The following is a 20,283-nucleotide window of genomic DNA, read 5'->3' as shown; positions in this document are numbered from 1 at the left end:
GCTTTTTGGTTGGTAGCCGTCGTGTACTGTTGTGCGGAGCTATGTTTGATTTGTTTTGTTGTTGCGGTGTAGTGAAGTTTGTGCGGTTTGCTGTACTTTAGGGGTGTGGTAGTGTTTGGTTAGAGTTTGAAAGATGTATGCAGAAGGGTTAAATTGTTAGTGGGTTGGTTAGTGTCCTCGCTATATAGATGGGATACATGCTAATTTCCAAATTCTTTCTAGATGTGGTGCGTGAATATCTCCACATTTCTATCTTCCACATTTCTATCTAGATGCGGCACTGTCTAATATTCACAATCCTGTCCAGATGTGACCCAAGCTGATATTCACAATTATATCTAAATGTGGCACTGGCTAACATTCACAATCCTGTCTATGTGAGAGGAAAGAAAATTCCCTTCTTCCTGGATGAATCTCTCACGATATGTTCAAAAATCACAACTGGAACTATATACATTTTTATAGAATTCCTCATTTTCAATGTCCTGTTTTAAACACAAAGGCAATCAGATAATCTGTTTCCACCTACAAGATTTTAGTTTAACGCACATGAATAATTCAAGTATTTGCTTACTCCGCTCTATAAAAAAATTTCATTTATTAACATTAACACACCAAGCACATTACAAGATCTCGAAACAGAAATAAATACACAGCATGATACACAACTAACACATTAATGCTTCAGGAAGAACTAGACTGGTTGTTAATTTAATTTAACAACATACCCACAGCTCAGAAATAAATGAAACGTTGTTGGGATGAACAGTTTCAGATAATTGTCTGAGGGCTAATATGGAACATTATATGATACATAGATAAAAATACAGTCACTTGTCATTTTCGATATATTTTTTTTTCATCTTTGACAATGTGTTAGACGTAAAGAGAGATTACAAAATATTATGCAATGTTGTATTATTTGCATTATTCATTCACAATAGAAATCCTTTGCAGGTGACATAGAAAACACTAGATTCTACCTTCTCCAACAGCAATGTGATTTCCTTAGTCCGGTCATGTTTTCACAGGTGTTCGTCACAGTCTGTCAGCACCAATAGTAGAAGTTTCACGTCGCAGAGAGAGTTAGATAAGTCTGAAATTGGCCCCTTTTCAGAAAATCAAAGTACTTCAAATTACGCATTTCAAATTTTAAGAAAAGGGACAGAAGAAATTAGCAAGAACAATGCAGGATCTTTAAACGAACGCGTTTCGTAATTATCTTAGCAACTTGGGAGACCCGTCGCAGTTGTGGGCTTCAAAGACAGTAAAGCCGTAACATGGACAAAAATGACCACATTGAAGAGGAGCAGCAATTATAATATGAGCCCCCCCAAATCAAATGGAAGGTATTGACTTAGGTTTGTGTTCCTCTATGAAAATAGGGTGGTTTCATCATTGCTTTTCTGAATTCTATTTCAAATGTCATGTCGAAGCATAAAACTAAAGTTCACACTTAGGCGGAGAAAGTTCAAGATTTTATCATAAAAATGTTTCTATGTGGTACTCGCATATGAATCCCCACAAATGATTAGTCTTTTAAATAAATTACTTTATAAATATAAATGATTTATAAGAAACACACAAAATAAAGGATTCTATCATTTGAAAAAATATCAGTATATACCTCTGTCTGATCAGGAGTGTCAGTTCCTGTTCTAGTCACAGAGCTGAGGGTCATTAGCTGAGCGATTCGTAAAGTGTTCTCTTGAAAGCTTCCCTGATCGGACATCAAGGAGCTGTAGCTAAGAGAATACAGAGCAGCACTTTTGACTCACAGGTATGGAGGGGTAGCAGTGAGTGGAAATGGCGCCATTACCGTACACGCGAGTCAGCCATTTTGGTAAACGTCCTGCATGCCACATCATATGGCAGCATAACAAAGTAAATATTGTTCTCCACTCCAACGTATATGCTGTTCTGGCTGCCACCAAAAAAGCTGCGACACGATACGTACTCGCCATGAGCCTGCCACCCAAAGGCACTCTGAGCAAAGGCGTGCATGTTGTGGGCTAAGGGACAGTCGTAAGTGAACCAGAAGCATGTCATCAGCCCGCTAGGAAGAGAGACCCTTAGGTGGTCAAGTAAATGCTGTGCCACGCCCTTCCACTGTGAAATCAAAGGCAAAGAAGAGTTTGTGCACTTTGGCTGGTGGCGGACATCCATGGTAGTGTGCTTCAAGGCTACAGAGCTGATGAGAACAAGAAAGCCCCACTCTATTGGATTACTGGCATCGAGTTGTGCTAATAACATGCAACGGACAACACCAAAGCACCTATTGCTTTTTCTTTTTTAAATCTACATTAAAAGTGGCTATTGACTGCATGTATGTTACGATACGCCATGTACCTGCACACCAGCACTATAAGTATGTTAACTTTCGTATAGACCGGGGGGGAGCAAAGCTTTTAGGTGGCATCAAAGCAGGGATGCAAATTAGTCTTGGCAGATACATTTCGTAAAGTCTGCGCTGGGAGGCACTCTCTTATACATACTGGTACCACTTTGTGACATCCCAGACCTCAGAATAGCATTTAACATGAAAAGGGAGCCTTGTCCAGAGGGAAAAAAGCGATTGCCTGCCATAGGTTATCTGCTTGTGATCATTTCTTCTTAACTTTGTACGTTCTCTGTTGTTTCTGGTCAGAATACATGGTCTTCTAAACCCCAGTGCTTACTATTATCTGCCTGGAAGTGCCAGAGTTTTGTGTACAGCACGTGTACTAACATCACGTGACTGGACACCCAACTCCCAGCCACAGCCAGAAAGGTCACCTACATTCTGCTGTGTTCACAATGAGACAGAGAACCAACAGACATCACAGTTACAAGAGACCCTGGTTTCACTTTGGAGAATAAAAGGTTATCAGAGCCCACATTTCTCAGAGGGGATTCAACCGCACGTGCTGCAAGAGCAGACTGGCCAATGTTTCCAACACACCTGTAGAACAGTTATGATAAATACCGACACATGTGGGGTATCATGGTCACTAAGTCAAAATACTACACAAAGCGTATCCTCCTGCTCAAACACAAACGATGCTATACAAACTCCCCTGAACTGCAATATACGACTCCTAACGAATGAATTAACGATTCACCTCCTTGGCAAGGTTTTAGGTCAATACCATAACTCACCAACTCTCTGAAAACACACATACACAGGCATAGAAAGACTTCTTATTTCTAGGACCGTAATTGGTTCTCTTTGGAAACCAACCAACGACTTGACAAGGTATAGGAGTCGTAAATGGGGTAAAATTCCTTAATTTAGGTGAATATCCCATCAAATCTGCAGGACAGAACAGGCGAGAGTCAAAGTTGGTCCAATAAATATGAAACAACTGGGCAACCTGCTTGTTGGGCTAGCAGTAGCAAGAGTGCCCAGCGATGCACCGAAGGACTAGTGGACATGCAAGCATACAAGTCAATTACGACAGCCGCATATTTGGTCAGAAACAGGATCTCAAAGTGCTGCGTGGTCCTCTTTCGGACCCCAGACTTGGTTTGCTATATCAGCTGCTGCGTTAACCATAAGCATGCACGTCTTACACAAGCTTTGGACTGCTAGTTCCTGAATTTGCACGTTTCCTAGAGAGATCGGTGCATACAAGCTGAAATTGTAGTCTGCTGGAGCTCGGAAAAGAGGAACATGTTGGCATTCTGAGGCGGCATAGTTCAGTACCTTCTTCAAGCGGCAAACTCAGGGGTGCCTGCCAGGTTTCAATAAGCCCTGGTCTGAAGCCTCGTCACTTAAGAGATGACAGGAATGGGACAGTTCATTTTCTGTGACATTCTACCTTTCCACGCTTTTACTACACTTGGAGATCACTGTTTTTAGCGGAAGGACTCTTATTTAAAAAAGAGTGCCTTTCTTAGCATGCAGCAAGTGTTGTGTAGTGACCATTTAAAACAGTCCACACCTACATAGCCTTACAAGGCAATCCACTTCTTGCAGGCAGCATGCGAACACTGTGGTTTCCTGGCACTCTAAATCATGCTTACGTGCCCCAACCCTCAGCAGCCACAAGAAGCTTAAAGGAAAGCAAAACACTGTGCATGGTCAAATCACAGACATAGAAGGCACCCATTAGAAGGAGGAGGTTTCCGAACGGGTCGACCACATGAAAATCATGTGTTTGGTCATTCCCGTTCTGGGTACTCAGGACAGAGGCCAGAAGGCATTCCTGCAGCAATGTGGGACATTCATAAAGATCAGAACAAGGTGTAATGGCAATACCTGCAAAGACAACACTCCCAGATGATAATATACCAATGTAGGATGCCACAACAGCTCAGCATCTAGCACCCTCTATGGAATATTAGGGACATTGATGCCCCCAAATATTGTTCCCATTTCCTGGAATATGAAATGTAGTACTCCCTTCTCAGGGTATTATTCGGTATTGATGGCCCAGAGTATTGCAGAGCAGAAACAACTATTGCTATCTGTAGTGTGATCGTCACGCCGCCTTCGGAACTATTCACGTATATCAATGTTAAAGAAAATATGCAGAGTGTAGAATTGATGGAAAGCTTTTAATCGGTTTTAATATTATTTATTGTAGTATTTAGATCACCCTCATCTGTAGTATTAAGGATTATATATGTGCCAAAATATGGTAGAAAAGAGAAATCCGCAACTTTCTTTAGTCAAATTTTGTTAGATTACAGATAAAAGAAATGTGGGGTCTTTGAATGGGATTTTGGAGGTTACAAAAAGGCGGCTAGTTTCTGTGCTAGATTGGCTGCATGACGATCCAGCCGCAGAAGATTGAAAACCAAGAAAGCATGAACTAGGAGGGTAATTTCTGAGTCGAAGGAGGAGGGAACATTTATATGAAGGACATTTCAGGGAGATAGCCAGGTATTGCTACAAGTAGTGTTTGGGTCGAGATGTTCTCTAGTGGAACCTTTAGGCATGTCCGGAGCATGTTTGGAATTTTGATCTTCCTCGTGTACAATTCAGGGTCCAGAAATTCATTCTAGACGAGAAATATCTATTTTCTTTTTAATATGTTTATATGTCCCTTCACTACAATACTTAGGAACCTTACTAGTCAAAAATATTGTAGAGCAGCGAGAACTATAGGTTTTTACAATGTTTAATCCTACTTCACTACGTCAATGTTTATCGTCCTGAATATTATCTATTATAGGAGATCAAAGTGGAATATTGAAAGAGCCTAGACCGTTTTTGTAATGCATGTACTTGTAAATCAGACCGCCACTTGGTTATTTTTTAGATGTGATGTAGGGTTTCCTTGTCTTTAAAACGTACATAAGGACTCAAAACAAGCTGTTAAGAAGTAGAGAGAAATATCAGAATCGTAGCCTTAAGTAAGCCAGTAAAGCGGCAACAGTGTATGAAAGACGGGACGTTCTGCTCCACGTGTGACTCTAGAGCGAGTTGTGGCCGCCTGAAGTTCAACTTTGGAGAAGTACTAATGAGAAGGCAGTGCGCTCCCATCTCAGGCAAATTCGTATAGGTGAAGCTTGGATGTCAGAAAAATCAGACTTTGGTTAGATGAGCCCTTGGTTTGCGATTTTATGGAACTGAACACAAACATCATCTCACATGTACATGACACTGCACTACCTAAGAGTATTTGAACATGATCCCATAACGTGTGAGTGTATCGTGACATCCAAACTGCACATGCACAGCATTTGGGGCCCCCCAGCCTCTAAATTAAGACATTGGTTTTTGTCTAAAAAGCAGGAGTGGTTTTATTACTGATCATTGCAAACATTCTCTGCACAAACTCCCCCTCCTGCTTCCTTCCTTCCGCCTAATGATACAGAATCCCCAATTGCATATGTAAACGGGGTGCAGTAAAGTGGGTTGGCTGCAGAGATCAGCTCCGAAGAAAAAAAAAAACAGCGTATTCAATTCAGAACTCCAAAGTTCAACAAATGCCCTAGTTTAGGGTGAAAACAATTTGAAATCTGACAATGATGCACAGCATCGATGAGCTTGTGATTCTTAACAGTGTAGTAGTGTCATTAACTACGACATATATATTTGTTGGTTTACATTTCAAAAGAGAAATAACAGCAGGTCCAATAGCTCCTCTTTGTTAAGCAGCGATTGCTATCATATCTTTCTGCTAAGAAATATCAGCCGATTCACTGTCTTGAAAACAAAGATGTCTTAAGTAACACGTACGAGAATAATTTGAAATAAAAAAATAAACTATGGTTCAGGTTTTTGGGATTGGATAGAGTTTGTCTCCTCGCAAGCCGGATGTGCGTGCAGAGGAAGATGAGGTTATGGAGACATCCTATTTGCTACAACGTTGCACATTTGTTTCGTTTTTCAAGGAGTAGTTGTTACTATACCAACATTGGCCGGCTTATGCCGATTACTACTCTTGTACCCGGCCTTGCTTCTTGTGGTGCTTTAAGTCTGCTTTTCAAAAAAGGCATGCTCTTCAATGACTATCTGGAGGGGACCAGACATCTTCCGATGGGTTGATAACGTTGCCTACCCTGTCCAGACTTTACACTCAATGATGATGAATTGGATGTAAAAAAGTTACATTGCAAAGGTGGGTTCTCCACCGTACAGCAGCGAGAACAGGAGCACCATAGTAAATTAGCAGGATTACCAATGACACTAAATCACCCATATTCCTGCATAATACCCTTTGCATGCTGGAAACCCAGCAGATGTCCAGGGGGTTCCTTTCAGAGTCAGAAACGCCGTCAGGTTGTATCAATAGCAGCTTTGCCATTTCAATATTAAATCATTTGGCAAACATAACAAAAACAATGACCAGAATGCCTTTCTTTGATGGGTATCTACAACCCTGTAGATACGAAAGGTTTCTTGATCTGTGCCTCCCTTGCCCGCCCACTTAGAAAATACACAGAAGTGTTATTGTTTTACATGATGCAACGTTCTGAGCAGGGTACTCTGCAGTACCACCCCCGCCTGGCTCTCGTCTGTTCCAGGAGGTCCTTTCCTTGTGCGTTCTGACCTTTCTTTGCAGACTGACTGGTACAAAAACCTGACCTGGCGATTTCTTTCTGTTTTACACGCCACTGCTCCATCAGGGGTCTGGCAAGTCCGATGTATCCACTATGACTTTAATAAAAATAGTATCGTCCTTAATGTACGTCCCATTTTCTAGAACAGTTTGGGCAACGAAGACCGGGCAGCCAGAAGCAATGTTCATTTCTCCGGTAGGTTTCTTGAAACTACTGCTGTTTGGGTCTGGTTTGAAAGCGTCTCCTAAATGACGTCGCGATGGTCCTTGGTCCATTAGCATGAGGCTCACTTTCTGTTTAAAGGGCCACGGGAGCAGGGCGTCGTACTCTCCACGCATGATCACAAAAAATAGCGACAAGTGAGTCCCTTTGCCCATCCCGTCACCATTCAGGTAAACACGTGCACACATTTTATAGCCGAAGTATCCGGTGTAGAATGGTTGGCTATATAGAGAGAGGGTCTTGCCCATGACGGCCTCCTGCTTCCGCCGCTTGTAATCCCGGATCTTCCAAATCAGAACGCCATTGTAACTGGCCGTCTCCAAAACCTGGAATCGGAGGTCCATGTCGGCCAACCGTATATCATGAACGCTGAGCATCTGATCATGTCGGTTTATCTGAGTTTCAAGGACACCTGTGAAAAGAAGGAACAAGAAAATTGTTAGGGTGTTCAGAACCTTCCCGCAAGGAAGGGCACAATTCTAGCAAATAATATGCATCAATTACAGTTAAATGCAATATCATTAGAAGTAACACCTAATGAAGAGAGGAATGATGCATAAAATCGGGGGTAGGCAACTTGCGTGGAGTACAGCTTCCACGATCCCTCACGACTCCCTGGCTAAGCATGATGGAAGTTGTAGGCCAACACAACTTGAGAGCTACAAGTCGCCTAGCCCTATTTATTTCTTTACTTATTTCGCATTTATATCAGCGCACAAAACCCTGTGGCATCTAGACGCTAGTTACAGTGAGTATGAGAGACATTAGTAAAGTACAAAGTTGTATACGAATTGTTCGTTTTACAACTGTTCGAATTACAATTGACCTTTTCACAATTGACCGAATTGTGAAGGTCATTTGTAACATATATGTGGGGGGAAACCCCCCACAACCCCCCACCCAAACACCCAACGCCAAACCCCCCCAAAACCATATATATATGGTATATATATATACGGTCAATTGTGAAAAGGTCAATTGTGACCCTTTAAATTCGGTCAATTGTTCATTCGAACAATTGTAAACGAACAATTTGGGTAATACCAAGTACAAGACAGTGAAAAAAACAAAATGATGGCTTATGAAAGCATACGTAGATAGAGGTGGGCACCATGGGTATAAGGGCAGATACAGAAGTACCGGTGAGCATAACAAGTGGTAATGGATCGGATCTGAGACCAGTATGATGAGTTACAGGAAACATCCAAGTGCAGAAGCTTTCCGGTTAGGTAGTAGATTAGGAGTTAGAGTCGGGAGTGAGTTCGGCAAGATCCAGTGTGACTAGGGACGAGAATCACAGTTGACAGGTGTTACTTCAGACGGATCCAAGAGCGACAGGCGCAGGAGAGACCGAAACAAAGTGGAAGCAAGGCAGACATGAGCCAGTGCGTGTGTAGGTAGTCGCCGACAGGGCTTACCTTTGCAGTTGGTTTTAGCAGGGTAGTGACCTGTTCTGGTGGGACAGGATTCTACAGACAAGGCGCGGTTTTGCCAGCGTAGACCGCCAGAGACTGCAGGAAGACACCTTTGCTTGTTGCCTTCAGCTATGGCCGGCTGCACCTCCTGGCTGGGAGTGAGGGCCATAGTTAAGGCATCACGCAGTCAACCAGCAGACTTCTGCTGTGACGCAGGCTGGGAGCCTAGTAGAGGCTCCGGAATGGTGGCGGCCATTTTAGCAGGGCTAAGGTACATCGATGCTGGATGAGAAAAGCAGGGCAAGTTGCATCTAGGTGTAGACAGCGTCCTGGTACCAAGGTGTTGATGGGCAACAGCAGAGACTGCAAGACGATGCCTTTGCTCCTGGCCTTCGGTTAAGACCTGCTGAGCACACTCTGCTTGGGATTCCAAGATTGTAATTGTGAATGACATTTTCCATTACAGTTCCAGTTGTGTTTAGTTTCTAAGACTTTGCTTTACCAAATGCCTTCTTTTTATTCTCTACCAGGAAAATGTGACATCTGCCATCGATTCGTACTAGTATACTTTTAATTTCAAATTTGTTTCTTTTTTAAATTATTTTTTTATTGTTTATTGGTTAAACAAATCCGTCAACCATAACAATATAAAAAAAGAAACTTTCAATAATACAATTTCCATATAAAAGGTCCTACTGATTTTTTGAGATTGGTTAAGGGAAGCAAATCGCCAAGAGCTCCGGGCCCTGATGGCATCTGTAGCTCTTAGATTAAATCAGATGCTTTTCATTGGGCCATTACTCTCGGCTGGCTTTTTCAATGTATCGGAGAATCCCAGCTTGTTCCTCCTTCGTGGCGTGATGGTATTGTAGTGCCCATCTGGATAAAGGGTAACCACGCTGACCCTGGAAATTATCAACTCCTAGCAATGCTAGATGCTTCATCTAAGATCTTCACCCAATTATTGTTAAATTAATTATGGAATTGGGCAGACGGCTCATACCGCTAAACCAAATAGTTTTCCAGAAGGGACTCAGCACGACCACCAACTGCGTTGCCTTGCTGATGGTTATTCAACAGGATTGGAGTATTTGACGTAGGCCAGTTTATGTGGCATTCATCGACAAAAGCGCGGCCTTCGATTCTGTTCGTAGGAATAGGCTCTCGCACAAACTATCTGATTGGAATATTCCAGCTGGCTTGCTTTCAATGATTATCTCTCTTCATGATAGCACCAGAGTAAAGATCTGGTTCGACCAAACAGGTAGGCTGTCAACCTGGATTCCCACCCAACAGGGATTGAAGCAGGGATGCATCCTTGCGCCCCTTCTGTTTCACCTGTACCTGGCAGATATGGGAGTGGCACTGAGCAATTCAACATCGATTGCTCCGAAACTGGGAAACACCTCGCTCCACTGGATGAGCTACACCAATGACATTGTGCCTCGCTCCAGTGGATGGGCTACGCCAATGACATTGTGTCTCGGTCCAGTAGATGGGCTACGCCAAGGACATCATGCCTCGCTCCAGTGGATGGGCTACACCGATGACATTGTGCTGTTGGATCTCACCCCGGCCGGATTAACGGCATCCTTAAAACATCTTTAAAAATATTCACACTCCAACTCCCTGGTTGTTAATATAGACAAAACTAAGATTATGTTTGTCCCCCCCATTCCGTAAAACGAAACATGCACATTGGCGGTTGGAGGGGGATGCCTTAGAGGTGGTTAACGAATATAAATATCTTGGCATACTGCTTGACTGTAAGATAGTTGGCTCTTGCCATTTAGAACATCTTAGGTTGAAATGTTCCCAAGTTCTAGGAAGCCTAGGTAAACTGGCCCGTATTGGTGGGGGTTATTCTATTGGGATGTTGGCACGATTATACTTGGCCAAGCTACTCAGATTGTCATGTATGGTGCAGAAAGCAGGGATTTTGTTAATATCTAAACTGGAGTCCGTGCTGTTGAAGAAACTGTTTCGACTTCCGGTGCGAACTCCTGTCAAAATGATTTACCTCAAATTTGGTATGGCCTCCTGTGTGGCGAGATTCCAGCTTTCTTGCCTTAACACTTATTGGCAACTGGCCAATGCTGCGATTGATCCCTTAAGTTATCTCATCTTTGAAGCAGCTTGGATCAAGGCTGCATACATGCAAGTTACTGTCTTGGCTAATATCACTCCTGTTGCGGATAGATGGTATGCTGCGGTCCGGGGTAACATATCGAGTTATCAACTTCTGTGTTATAAAGCAGTCCTGAGAGCCATTGTATTCTATCACAAACTGGAAATTGCGGAATTTGCCATCAAGAGCAATAGTGGCCCATTTATTGACTATATTCTAACGAATGATATCAAACAGTTTGTGGAAATTCCTTGGTTTGGGATTACCCGAGACTGAAAATGAATGCGGTCAAGACGCTTGAAATCAGCGGAGCTTGACTAACATCCCACGGACTCATGGCTTATGCTGCATGTGTGGAGATAACCAACTCATATCTGTTAAACACATACTAACGAGTTGTGACGCATTAGTGGCATTGAGGTTGACTGCTCTCAATGCCCCAGTCTTTGGTCATAAGTGGTAATAATGAACCTTGTATTTTTTCGACAATTCTGGAGAAAGATAGTATCTATTTTGACATGATATGATAGGTTATTTATCACGTGCTTAACACCCAGAGATTTCTAAGCGCGGACCCGGGGTTCGACCTGTGTTGCTTCGTGTCGTCTTGCTTCCAAGGCCAACACGTTGCCCCTGAGCTATCCTCCCGAGACAAAGGAGGACTGTAACATTTATTGATGGTTCAGAAGGCGGGGAAAAGCGGGATATGTGGAGGAAGGGTGGGGAACGAGGGATATGTGGGGAGAATGCTCTCTTTTTCTTTTTTTCGCTGCGTGTGCGTTGTGTTAAAAGGTTGTTTTGTTGTACAGCATGTTACTGAAAGAATTATATTTTTTTATTGTTTATTGGGTAAACAAATCAGTTAACCTTAACAATATAACATAATAAACTTTCAATAATATAAAAGAAGAAAAGGAAAAGAAAAAAAACCCATACATCACTCTTAAAATCCATATATCGGAATACTGACACAGGCTTCGCTCACTCCCCAGGTCTCAACCTCTGCTATTACCAAAATAGTGCAAATTATGCAACACAGAATTAGTGCAAACATCTGATTAATCATATTAATCTGTACACATCAATAAAACAGCTATATGTAAATGTGTAAATCTTGTGAAAAGTCGCGCTCCAGTAAATATACAGTCTCTGCAAACAGACGAATGAATGCAATGCTACATTAGAAATAAATTAATGCAAACACAGTCACACTGTGCCAATTGTGGCAATCTACTGGTGCTTGAGAGGCACCAATTGGTTTATTGTTGTGGAAATTATAATTGTACAGCCAAATACACATTGTAATCAATGCCATAGTAAGATGTGCAAACATGCTAATATAATTAATTCCATCGAGTTCATCGAGTAGCAATAGCCAGATCAGGGCGTGTCATGTGCAAGTCCTCAGTGTTGTTTATTCTATAGGGAAGATGTTAGACATTCTATACTGCCTCCAGTTGTCTTGTTTCCTGCAAACAGTCCACCCTCAGCTGTTCCAAACAGAATGATCTCAGAAAATGTACTACTGCACCAACCATAGAGGGTGACTGACCTGTCAAACACTTACGACAAAAGTCATTCATGTCTATTGTAGCCCCATTCACATACTATTTGAGGAAATATTATACTGATCCCCTTGCAAACAGCAATGCACACCAGACAAGAAGGTGTCTAAACCTTATAAATTCCCACCTAACCTTAGGAGAGGTAGACAGTGTTGGGTATGTTGCCAATTCACCCAAGCTCTTGTGCTCGCCTTCAAGGGGTCTCTGGCTCACATACCCATGTAAAGCTGTTATCTGGCACCAGTCCGACAGGTTTAAAAACAATTTAACCTTTGATGGTTGACTAATTAAGTCTTTGGTCGGATTACAATTGTCCAATATTCTATTACAGTTCATACGATATGATATATGATATGGCATTTGTAACGCGCCTATACACAAGTGTTTCCCGGTGCGACGAGGCAGGGAGGGGGGGAACAGAGGGAGGACAGACAACGATCCTAATAGGCCAGGTATCAGTCAGACCGCGCAAGTGCAGGGGTAGGGGGAAGGGAAAAGTGCAGTACAAGGTAAGTAGAATAGAAATAAATAGATAAATAAATAAATAGGGCCAGCTGGTGGCAAGTGCAAGGTAAGTGCAGACAAGTGCTGGGAAGGGGGGGCTGTAGGGATACAGAGACAGTCCCGCAGTGCAGGGGTTGCCAGGGAGGCAGTGCAAGTGGAGAGTGGCTGGGCCCAGGACCGAGGTCGGTGAGAGTGGCCAAGTTTCAGATTCAGTGCAGAATTTAGTGAAGAATTAGCAGGGGAGAGGGAGAGAGAAAGCAGAAGCAAAGAGGAAGGTTTTGAGGTGCTTCCGGAACCGGAGATGGTTCTCCTCAAGTTTCAAGATACAACACCTTCACCGTCTCCCTGGCCATTTGATTGCCAATGTCATCATTATACAAGGTGTTTGGAACCGCACAGAGCATGTTACGATATCATAACAGTAATCTGCACTGTCTTTAATGAATTGATCCCCAACTCAAACCTAATGGCACCGGTGGGGACCACGTTGGGGATACCCAAAAGTCTCCGCCATACTAGTCCCTCTAAGGTGTTCATATAGTCAACTGCCCACTCCGGGTGTACTTCAACACCGTACATTAATTTAGGAACTAGCTTCCCCCTATAAAACTTAATTAACGGCAGTAGCGTGAACTTGCAATACTTATTTTGTATGTATTTAATCTGGGCAATGAGCCCAATTAGGTTGTGCCCAAAAGAAACCTTGGTATAAGCCATGTCGGGCTTTCTGAATCCATTTTTTAAGTGATTCTATACAGCATATTTTCTAAAAGCAAATAAAGATTTCTGTAACCCCCACGCTGGCGCAGTCTACTTATATCAAATCATCTCCATATGCCAGCCACTCCTGAGAGAGGCAAAAGCTGCTAGCTCGACTCTTCCCCTACCTCGGAAACGGAGATTAAAAAGGCAAAGGGCCAAAATGCACCCCTGCCCAAGTCTGGTCCTAGTGGGAATCTTTTCTGTTACAGCCCTTCTTGATTTCGTCGCACCTGTACATTTGAGTTTTTGCGAAGCCGCACCAGAAACTTCCGGAGTCCCTCTGGTATCCCCCAGCGCCACCATTTATGCCATAACCTAGTTGGATCCACGGGGTCAATAAACAGTTAACCAACAACAGTCTTTGTACTATGTCATATTGTTCTCAGCATTTGGTTTGGGCTGGAGGTGTAGCGAGTCAACAGCTCGGGTGTTAGAGGGGACCCAGGTCGGGGGGCTCTCGGTGTTGGGTAGTTCTTAGCACTACTATGCTGGTTTCAGTGGTTTCCTCAGGGGGGCTTGTGGTCGGCAGCGAAGTGTATGTCGCTCAGAAGGGCCTTCCAAGATGAAGTGTCATTCACGTTGTCCCCACGTGTTGGCTGCGTCCTGCCAGGCTCTGGTTTCCTCTTCGGTCCATCTTTCTAGTTCTTTGATCCAGCGTTCGTGCCTTGGGCCCCCTGGTGACTTCCATGCCATTGCTATAGTTCTCTTTGCGATGATGCATGCGATGTCCATCAGTTTGACTATGTGCTTGTATTTGCTCACTCTGGGATGGGCACCTAGTAGACATTCTTTTGGGTTCCATTTGTATCTGGTTATCCCGGCGTCTGTGCAGGTTTGTTTTACCCTGGACCAGAATTTCATCGTCTTGGTGCAAGTCCAGAACATGTGGGTCAGATCAGCTTTGTCGTTTTCGCACGAGGGGCATTTTGGCGATTTCTGTCTGTTAGAACTAGCCACTCTTTGCAGGGTCATGTACGTCCGGTATAAGACGTTCAGTTGTATCTGTCTAATTTTGACGTTTCTAGACACCACCTTGGGGTAGAGTAGCATTCTTTCCCATTCCTTGTCCGTCAGTGTGATTTCTAGATCTGCTTCCCACTTTTCCCTCAGTGTTGCACTTTTGGGGTTGGGTTTGTCCATCAGCTGGCTATAGAGCCAAGTCACTGGTTTCCAGCACAGACAATTAATTATAAAGGCATTCAGGTTAGTCCCATGACCCTTCCTGAACTCTGTTTGGGCTTTTTGAATCCTGCCAGTTTCCATCGCCCAATCATCAAGATGCAAAAATCTTGCTGTCGGCATCCAGGATTTTTATTGTGGCGTTCATTCCCCGTGCCAGCCCCTGTAACAGTGGTTGAAGGCCATTAGCACCCTGTGTTGCTAAAGCGGTATCCTGGAGTGCTTAAAAAAAAGGTTTTTCCTTTCTACAAAGGGACTCGCGCAGCTCTTCTCATGGCGGCCAGTGGGAGGGGAAGGAGCGGATGCGGCAAAGGCATCCGCCGCAAAAAGTAAGTATGGGGAATAAAATAAATAAAGTCACAGAGGGTGGAGTAAGATGGCAGCGTGGGGAGCCGGCCGTCTGGCGGCTTGGAATGCGGGCTTGTACCGACAGTTCAAGCCTGCGCTCCTAGCTTTCTGATTGGCTGGCTCCCCCCGCCCGGATGCTTATGTGCGATAATTCTTGGCTTCTGACCGGCCTACACCACAAAGACAGGTATGATGTATGATGTTTTCCAAATTTCTATCACATCATCAAAGATACATTTCAGGATCCCTGACCATCTTCTGGGATCACCTTTAAATATTCTGCTAGAAAGTTGATAAGGTCCGGGAGCCCGGGGTTTACTGGCTTTTATAATTATACTATGTGTGTCCCCCATCTTGAAAGACATTGAACCTTTAAGTGTCCTGGAGTCAGCTAATTCCTTGAGATCACCTTTCTGAGGTTCTCTTGCATGTAAGCCCTCAATGTGCAAAATCCAGTCCCTTTCTGACACTGCGTTTGCAATGGTTTCCACAAACTCCACAATTCAAAGCGTTAATAGTGCACCAGAAAGAGGCCGAGTTATTTGTTTTCAGACACAATAGCATAGCTGCTGCATCTGCCTGCATAGGAATCGTTCTTTCGATCCTTTCATCCAATTCTTATGATGCTGTTTGATCTTTTCCCTACGCAAGTCGTTTTCTTTTACTGTGATAGTTTTACCTTTGATTCTCCTAATCGCAACTCTCCTTAGGGCCACTTTTGGGTTGTACTTATGCGTCTTGCTACTTTTAGTCTTTTTCCCACTTGGATCATTTCCCGATGCTAAGCTTAGATATTTGCTCAGAGACTCATTAAAGCCGTCTACTGTGAATGTCTGAAGTTTCCAGCTATAACTCATATCCTCTACAACATTTACTAAGAGGTCATTCACCTTCTTAATGTTTGACTTATTACATTCAACATGGTTAAATGATGCATCTGGGGTGAAAACCAGGTCATACCACACCGTCTGCGAGGGAATATTATGGTCAAATGTAGAATTGAGCCTGATGTGATCGGTCCAGATGTTCTCCTCGAGCTTCAATTTAGTGCACCTTGCAAAAAGAAATCGGTTTTCAAAAATATAGTCTAAAGTAGAACCTTCCTGGCCTCTATGCCACATGCGTTCACCTATTAAATCACCATCTGTTGCTCAGCTTAACATAACCAAACCTATGTCATTTAGCCCATTCTTCCGCACATTGCCATTAATAATTTCTTTTGCGTGTGTAGTAGAGCCAGACGTACCACCGAAAACAACCTCCTCCTCTTCCACATTTATTCAGGTGGAATTTAAATCTCCCAACACTAACATATGACCCTCAGGATTAATACTAACCATTTTGCACAGTCATTATTTATCTTAGACAAAATCACCTCTACGGCTCCAATACCAACATGCCAGTGAATATGAATTATTAGAAATGATCGCATTCCACCATTCATCTTAAGAGTAAATTCCGTAGCTACGGCCCCCTGGCAGATGTGTCTAGTGATATGAAAGCCATGCTTGGTTTTAATAACTGTAACTAGGCCTCCCTCCATACCGATCCTTCCCTTCTTAGCAGGCTGATAACAGGTAGTGCATCCGTCCCATGCTGAGCTCTCGCAGATCCAGTTCTCATGAAGGCATAAAATGTCTACGCAGAATGGCACCCAATTGTGAGTCAAGAAGAGGTGGGTATGACCCCTCGCGTTCCACGAGAGAAGTCCCAAACTTTTATCACTAAAGACTGTAAGTAGAGACGCTGGGGCCTCTCTGGTTAATCAATGATCTTGGCAACCAGACACAGTCTTGTTCACACTCATCCCGTGAATGTTACATTCCTTATATTGGACTTCCTTACACCCTGATGGAACCATTGAGGATTTTCTTTCATGTTGAAATGGCTTCTAGTTTCTATATAAATTATTCCGTGGGGAATCCTCCTGAAAGGGTGTTACTGAAACTCCAATTTGTCTCAGCGATTGGCTTCTCTCGTGATGAGTTCATACACAACCCTTGATTCAAAACGACTAAGTGCAAGGTTTGTACGGCCATACTCTATAACCTCAACACGCTCAATGTCTATGGTAGAGATTGTGCACAAATAAAACAATTCAGAGAATAGCAGTAAGATTGTAGACCTGTGAGAGTCACCCATCATCTTTAAAAATACTTGACATTGAAATTTGGTTGGAGGTGAAAGGGTCGACTGCAATTTTTTTTATGGGGGAAGGGGTCCCCTCCCAAAACCCTGTTTTTGGTGTAAAAAGCACTTTTTTTTTTCCTATACGGAAGCCCAAAAAAAAAATGTTTTTAAAAAAGGCATTCGACCTTTTCTTCGGTCCTTTTGACTCTTAACTATTGTAATTCGAATCAATGTATTCGACCCTTTGACTGACACCTTGAAATTCTACACGGGGAAGGTGAACATTTGGCCATACCCAACAAATCCCCTTTATTTCTCCCATGCTCAGAGTTATCTCAGAGTTATCTCCCTTCGGGAAGGGAGTATAGTTCGATGGCAACGCGCAGGTCTTGGAAGCAAGACCACGCTGAGCTACACTGGTTCGAATCCCGGATCCTCGCTTTAAAAAAAAAAAAAAAAAAAAAAAAAAAAAAAAATCGACCTTGGGAATTAGACGCGTTATAAATACCTGCACTTCCACGATCCGAATGTACAAGGCCTAGTAGAATCATTCCCCCTCGAACCCAACCCCTTACCTTGTTGCGCCTGGAGACAGACATGTTTGTAGGCGCATTACAAATTAACAATATAATAAAATAAATAAATATAACTCTACATTCCGAGCTTTTACATGACTTCCTGTGCGCTCAGAGTTACCACTCTTCTGTTTACTGTCATCACTACAGAAGTTTCACGCCTCACTACCTCTAGCTTCTATTAACATGCTAAAGATGGGGGCCAAGCCCCGCTTAGGTTTGTCTACCCCTCTCACCTCATTCTGCCTACCAGCAAAGCAGAACCTTTCGTTTGCGTGCCCCGCCCCTTCAGTCTCAAGCATGGATTTATCTACCACGGAGTTACCACCTCTCCATTCCGGAGTTGCCACCCTCCTTACTTTTGGCGACTGGCTAGCAGTGCAAACCCGTTCATGAGTGTAACTAACCTCATTATTGCCTTGTGACAATACGTTGGTTGCCCGGTGTGCCTGGGCCTCAACTGCCCCGTTTCTATCATAGATAGAGCATTGAAGGGGACTCAAACTCTTACCACCTGTGATCCTTCTGGCTACGCCCCTCAACTCGAACTAGTACCACCTGTGATCCTTGCGCTTCGCCCCTCGACTCGAACTAGTACCACCTGTGATCCTTGCGGCTGCGCCCCTGGGTCTGTTTGTACAGAATCAACCTTGCAGGTGTCCAGCCCTCGTCTTTCAACAATTACTTTCGGGACTAGACTCCCTTTTGGTCTTTCCGATGCGTTCCTACACATGATCGCCTCTAGAAATAAAGCTGCCGCACGCCCACTCCCAGAGGAGCTCTCCCCACCCATCTGTTCATATCATGTACATGTTGATTTAGGCACATATAAATGTCAGATTGCCCCAAATCCATTCGTCCATTCACTTGTCTCCTGTTCGTAATGTGTCGCCACTGATTTCACTTTTGTCAAGACCTCAGAGCCATCAATTCTTTCCATAGGCTGTGGTCATCTCTCATCCTCTAAGAAATTATTGAGCACAACTGTCCCAACGGCCTCCCCAGTGGACTTCCTGTTATCAATTAACGACTCTGGTGTGGTCAGATTCCGTAAACATTTTCGTGACGAGTGCTTATTGTTACTTTTCCTCATGTTCTTGACCTATGTTTTTCCACTTCTGTAGCACTTTTTTATGGACTGGTGGCTGTATTGGGACCGGGGACGTGTTACCTTGTACAGTCGGGTCCCCCCAACACCACGTTGTCGTCAGTAATTACATCGAAGTTCATGTTAGTATTGATTATCGGACTATTCCAATGAACTGCCTGCGCAAGGGGGTCCTCCTGTTGTATGTTCCTTGCCTGGGTTGGAGCTGCAGCGCTTTGAAGTAATAAAATTGCCTGTGTCAAGTCCGATGGCGCCTTCTGTGAGTATCCCTTCAACTCTAGTTTGTTCGTCCATATCTCCAACTTATTTTGTATGGGTTCTAGAGCGATAGTATGCATTCGGACTTCTGATTTTATGTCCTCATATAAAGAGGCAAAGGTCAAAATCACTGGGTTTAGGGCAATCTGAGCGGCTTGTGAGTCAGCTCCAAGCCCCTCTTCGTCTTCCGCTATTGTGGTATGCTCACCATTACTCATCCTAGGGTGAGGAGTACGATGAGATTGACGCCCCACTTATCTCACCGTCCTCATCTGTATAGAATGAGGGCAAATAATTTGCCCCCGAGAACCTTCCCTTTTGCAGCAAAGCTGCCGTCTTGAACGTATCTGTATCCGTGATTGAATTAATGGACATGGATTTATTAGGGGCGCCCCACTTTCGGGTCCATTAAAAAGGTCCTTAGTTGGTACCCCTCCACAAGGGTTGGTCTCCTTGTTCCTTGTTTACGACTTCTGTGTATGTAGGCAGTCTGCCAGTGGTGAGCTTGTTGACTTGAACTTCTACCGGTGAGATCGGGAGGGGAAGCTCCTTCGCCATTTACAGCATTTGCTTGTGGATTGTGGAATCCGGTCTTTTTTTTTTTTTTTAAGAGACTCCTCAAGCCGTGCAATCTGGTTTGATTTGCGTCTAAATATGTCCGTTTGGAGACGGTACGTTTTTCGCCTCACAATTGAATTAAATATGTTTTTGATTGAAAGTCAGTTGCCGGTGCAAATCCACATCTTGGGAAGAGCCTGTGGCGCCCCCTATGACGAACACTGTTATTAAATGAGTGGCAGCAACTGTTTCAAAAGAATGTTAAGTCAAGACGTCATCTCCAAAAAGCGGCCCAGGAGCCATAAAAGGCACAAACGTTAGAATGGCGTGCGGTCGTGCCTAAAAGTAATACACCGCCAGTCCCTTATACGATGTAAAGAAATATGAGTGGATGGCAAATCCTTGTTACTCCTCAGAGTAAAATGTTCCGGTCGGGGGGCAGTCAAGGTGAACTGTATCCTCCACACGGGTTCCGATAGGCGGTTTCCTCAGGTCGCTCCCAACCCTTTCCTGCAGCGAACTGCAAGGAAGTGCAAGG

At 43.7% G+C, this 20,283-nt stretch overlaps 1 protein-coding gene across 3 annotated transcripts in view; it reads right to left on the bottom strand.

The window, feature by feature from the left end:
• Positions 1-581: 581 nt before the first annotated feature.
• TRAF3 (TNF receptor associated factor 3) overlaps positions 582-20,283 on the bottom strand; it is a 460,451-nt gene continuing 440,749 nt past the window's right edge. For all 3 annotated transcript variants that reach the window (XM_069638108.1, XM_069638107.1, XM_069638106.1), the window contains exon 11: positions 582-7,627. In XM_069638108.1, coding sequence (XP_069494209.1) covers positions 7,056-7,627 — 572 coding nt within the window. In that variant the 3' untranslated portion in view covers positions 582-7,055. The remainder of the gene's footprint in view (positions 7,628-20,283) is intronic.

The sequence above is a fragment of the Ambystoma mexicanum genome, chromosome 14 (assembly GCF_040938575.1).
Source record: "Ambystoma mexicanum isolate Mex_15411 chromosome 14, UKY_AmexF1_1, whole genome shotgun sequence".
NCBI classification, from domain to species: Eukaryota; Metazoa; Chordata; class Amphibia; order Caudata; family Ambystomatidae; genus Ambystoma; species Ambystoma mexicanum.
Note: the sequence above shows the minus strand (reverse complement) of the source record. Positions and strands in the feature narration are given on the sequence as shown.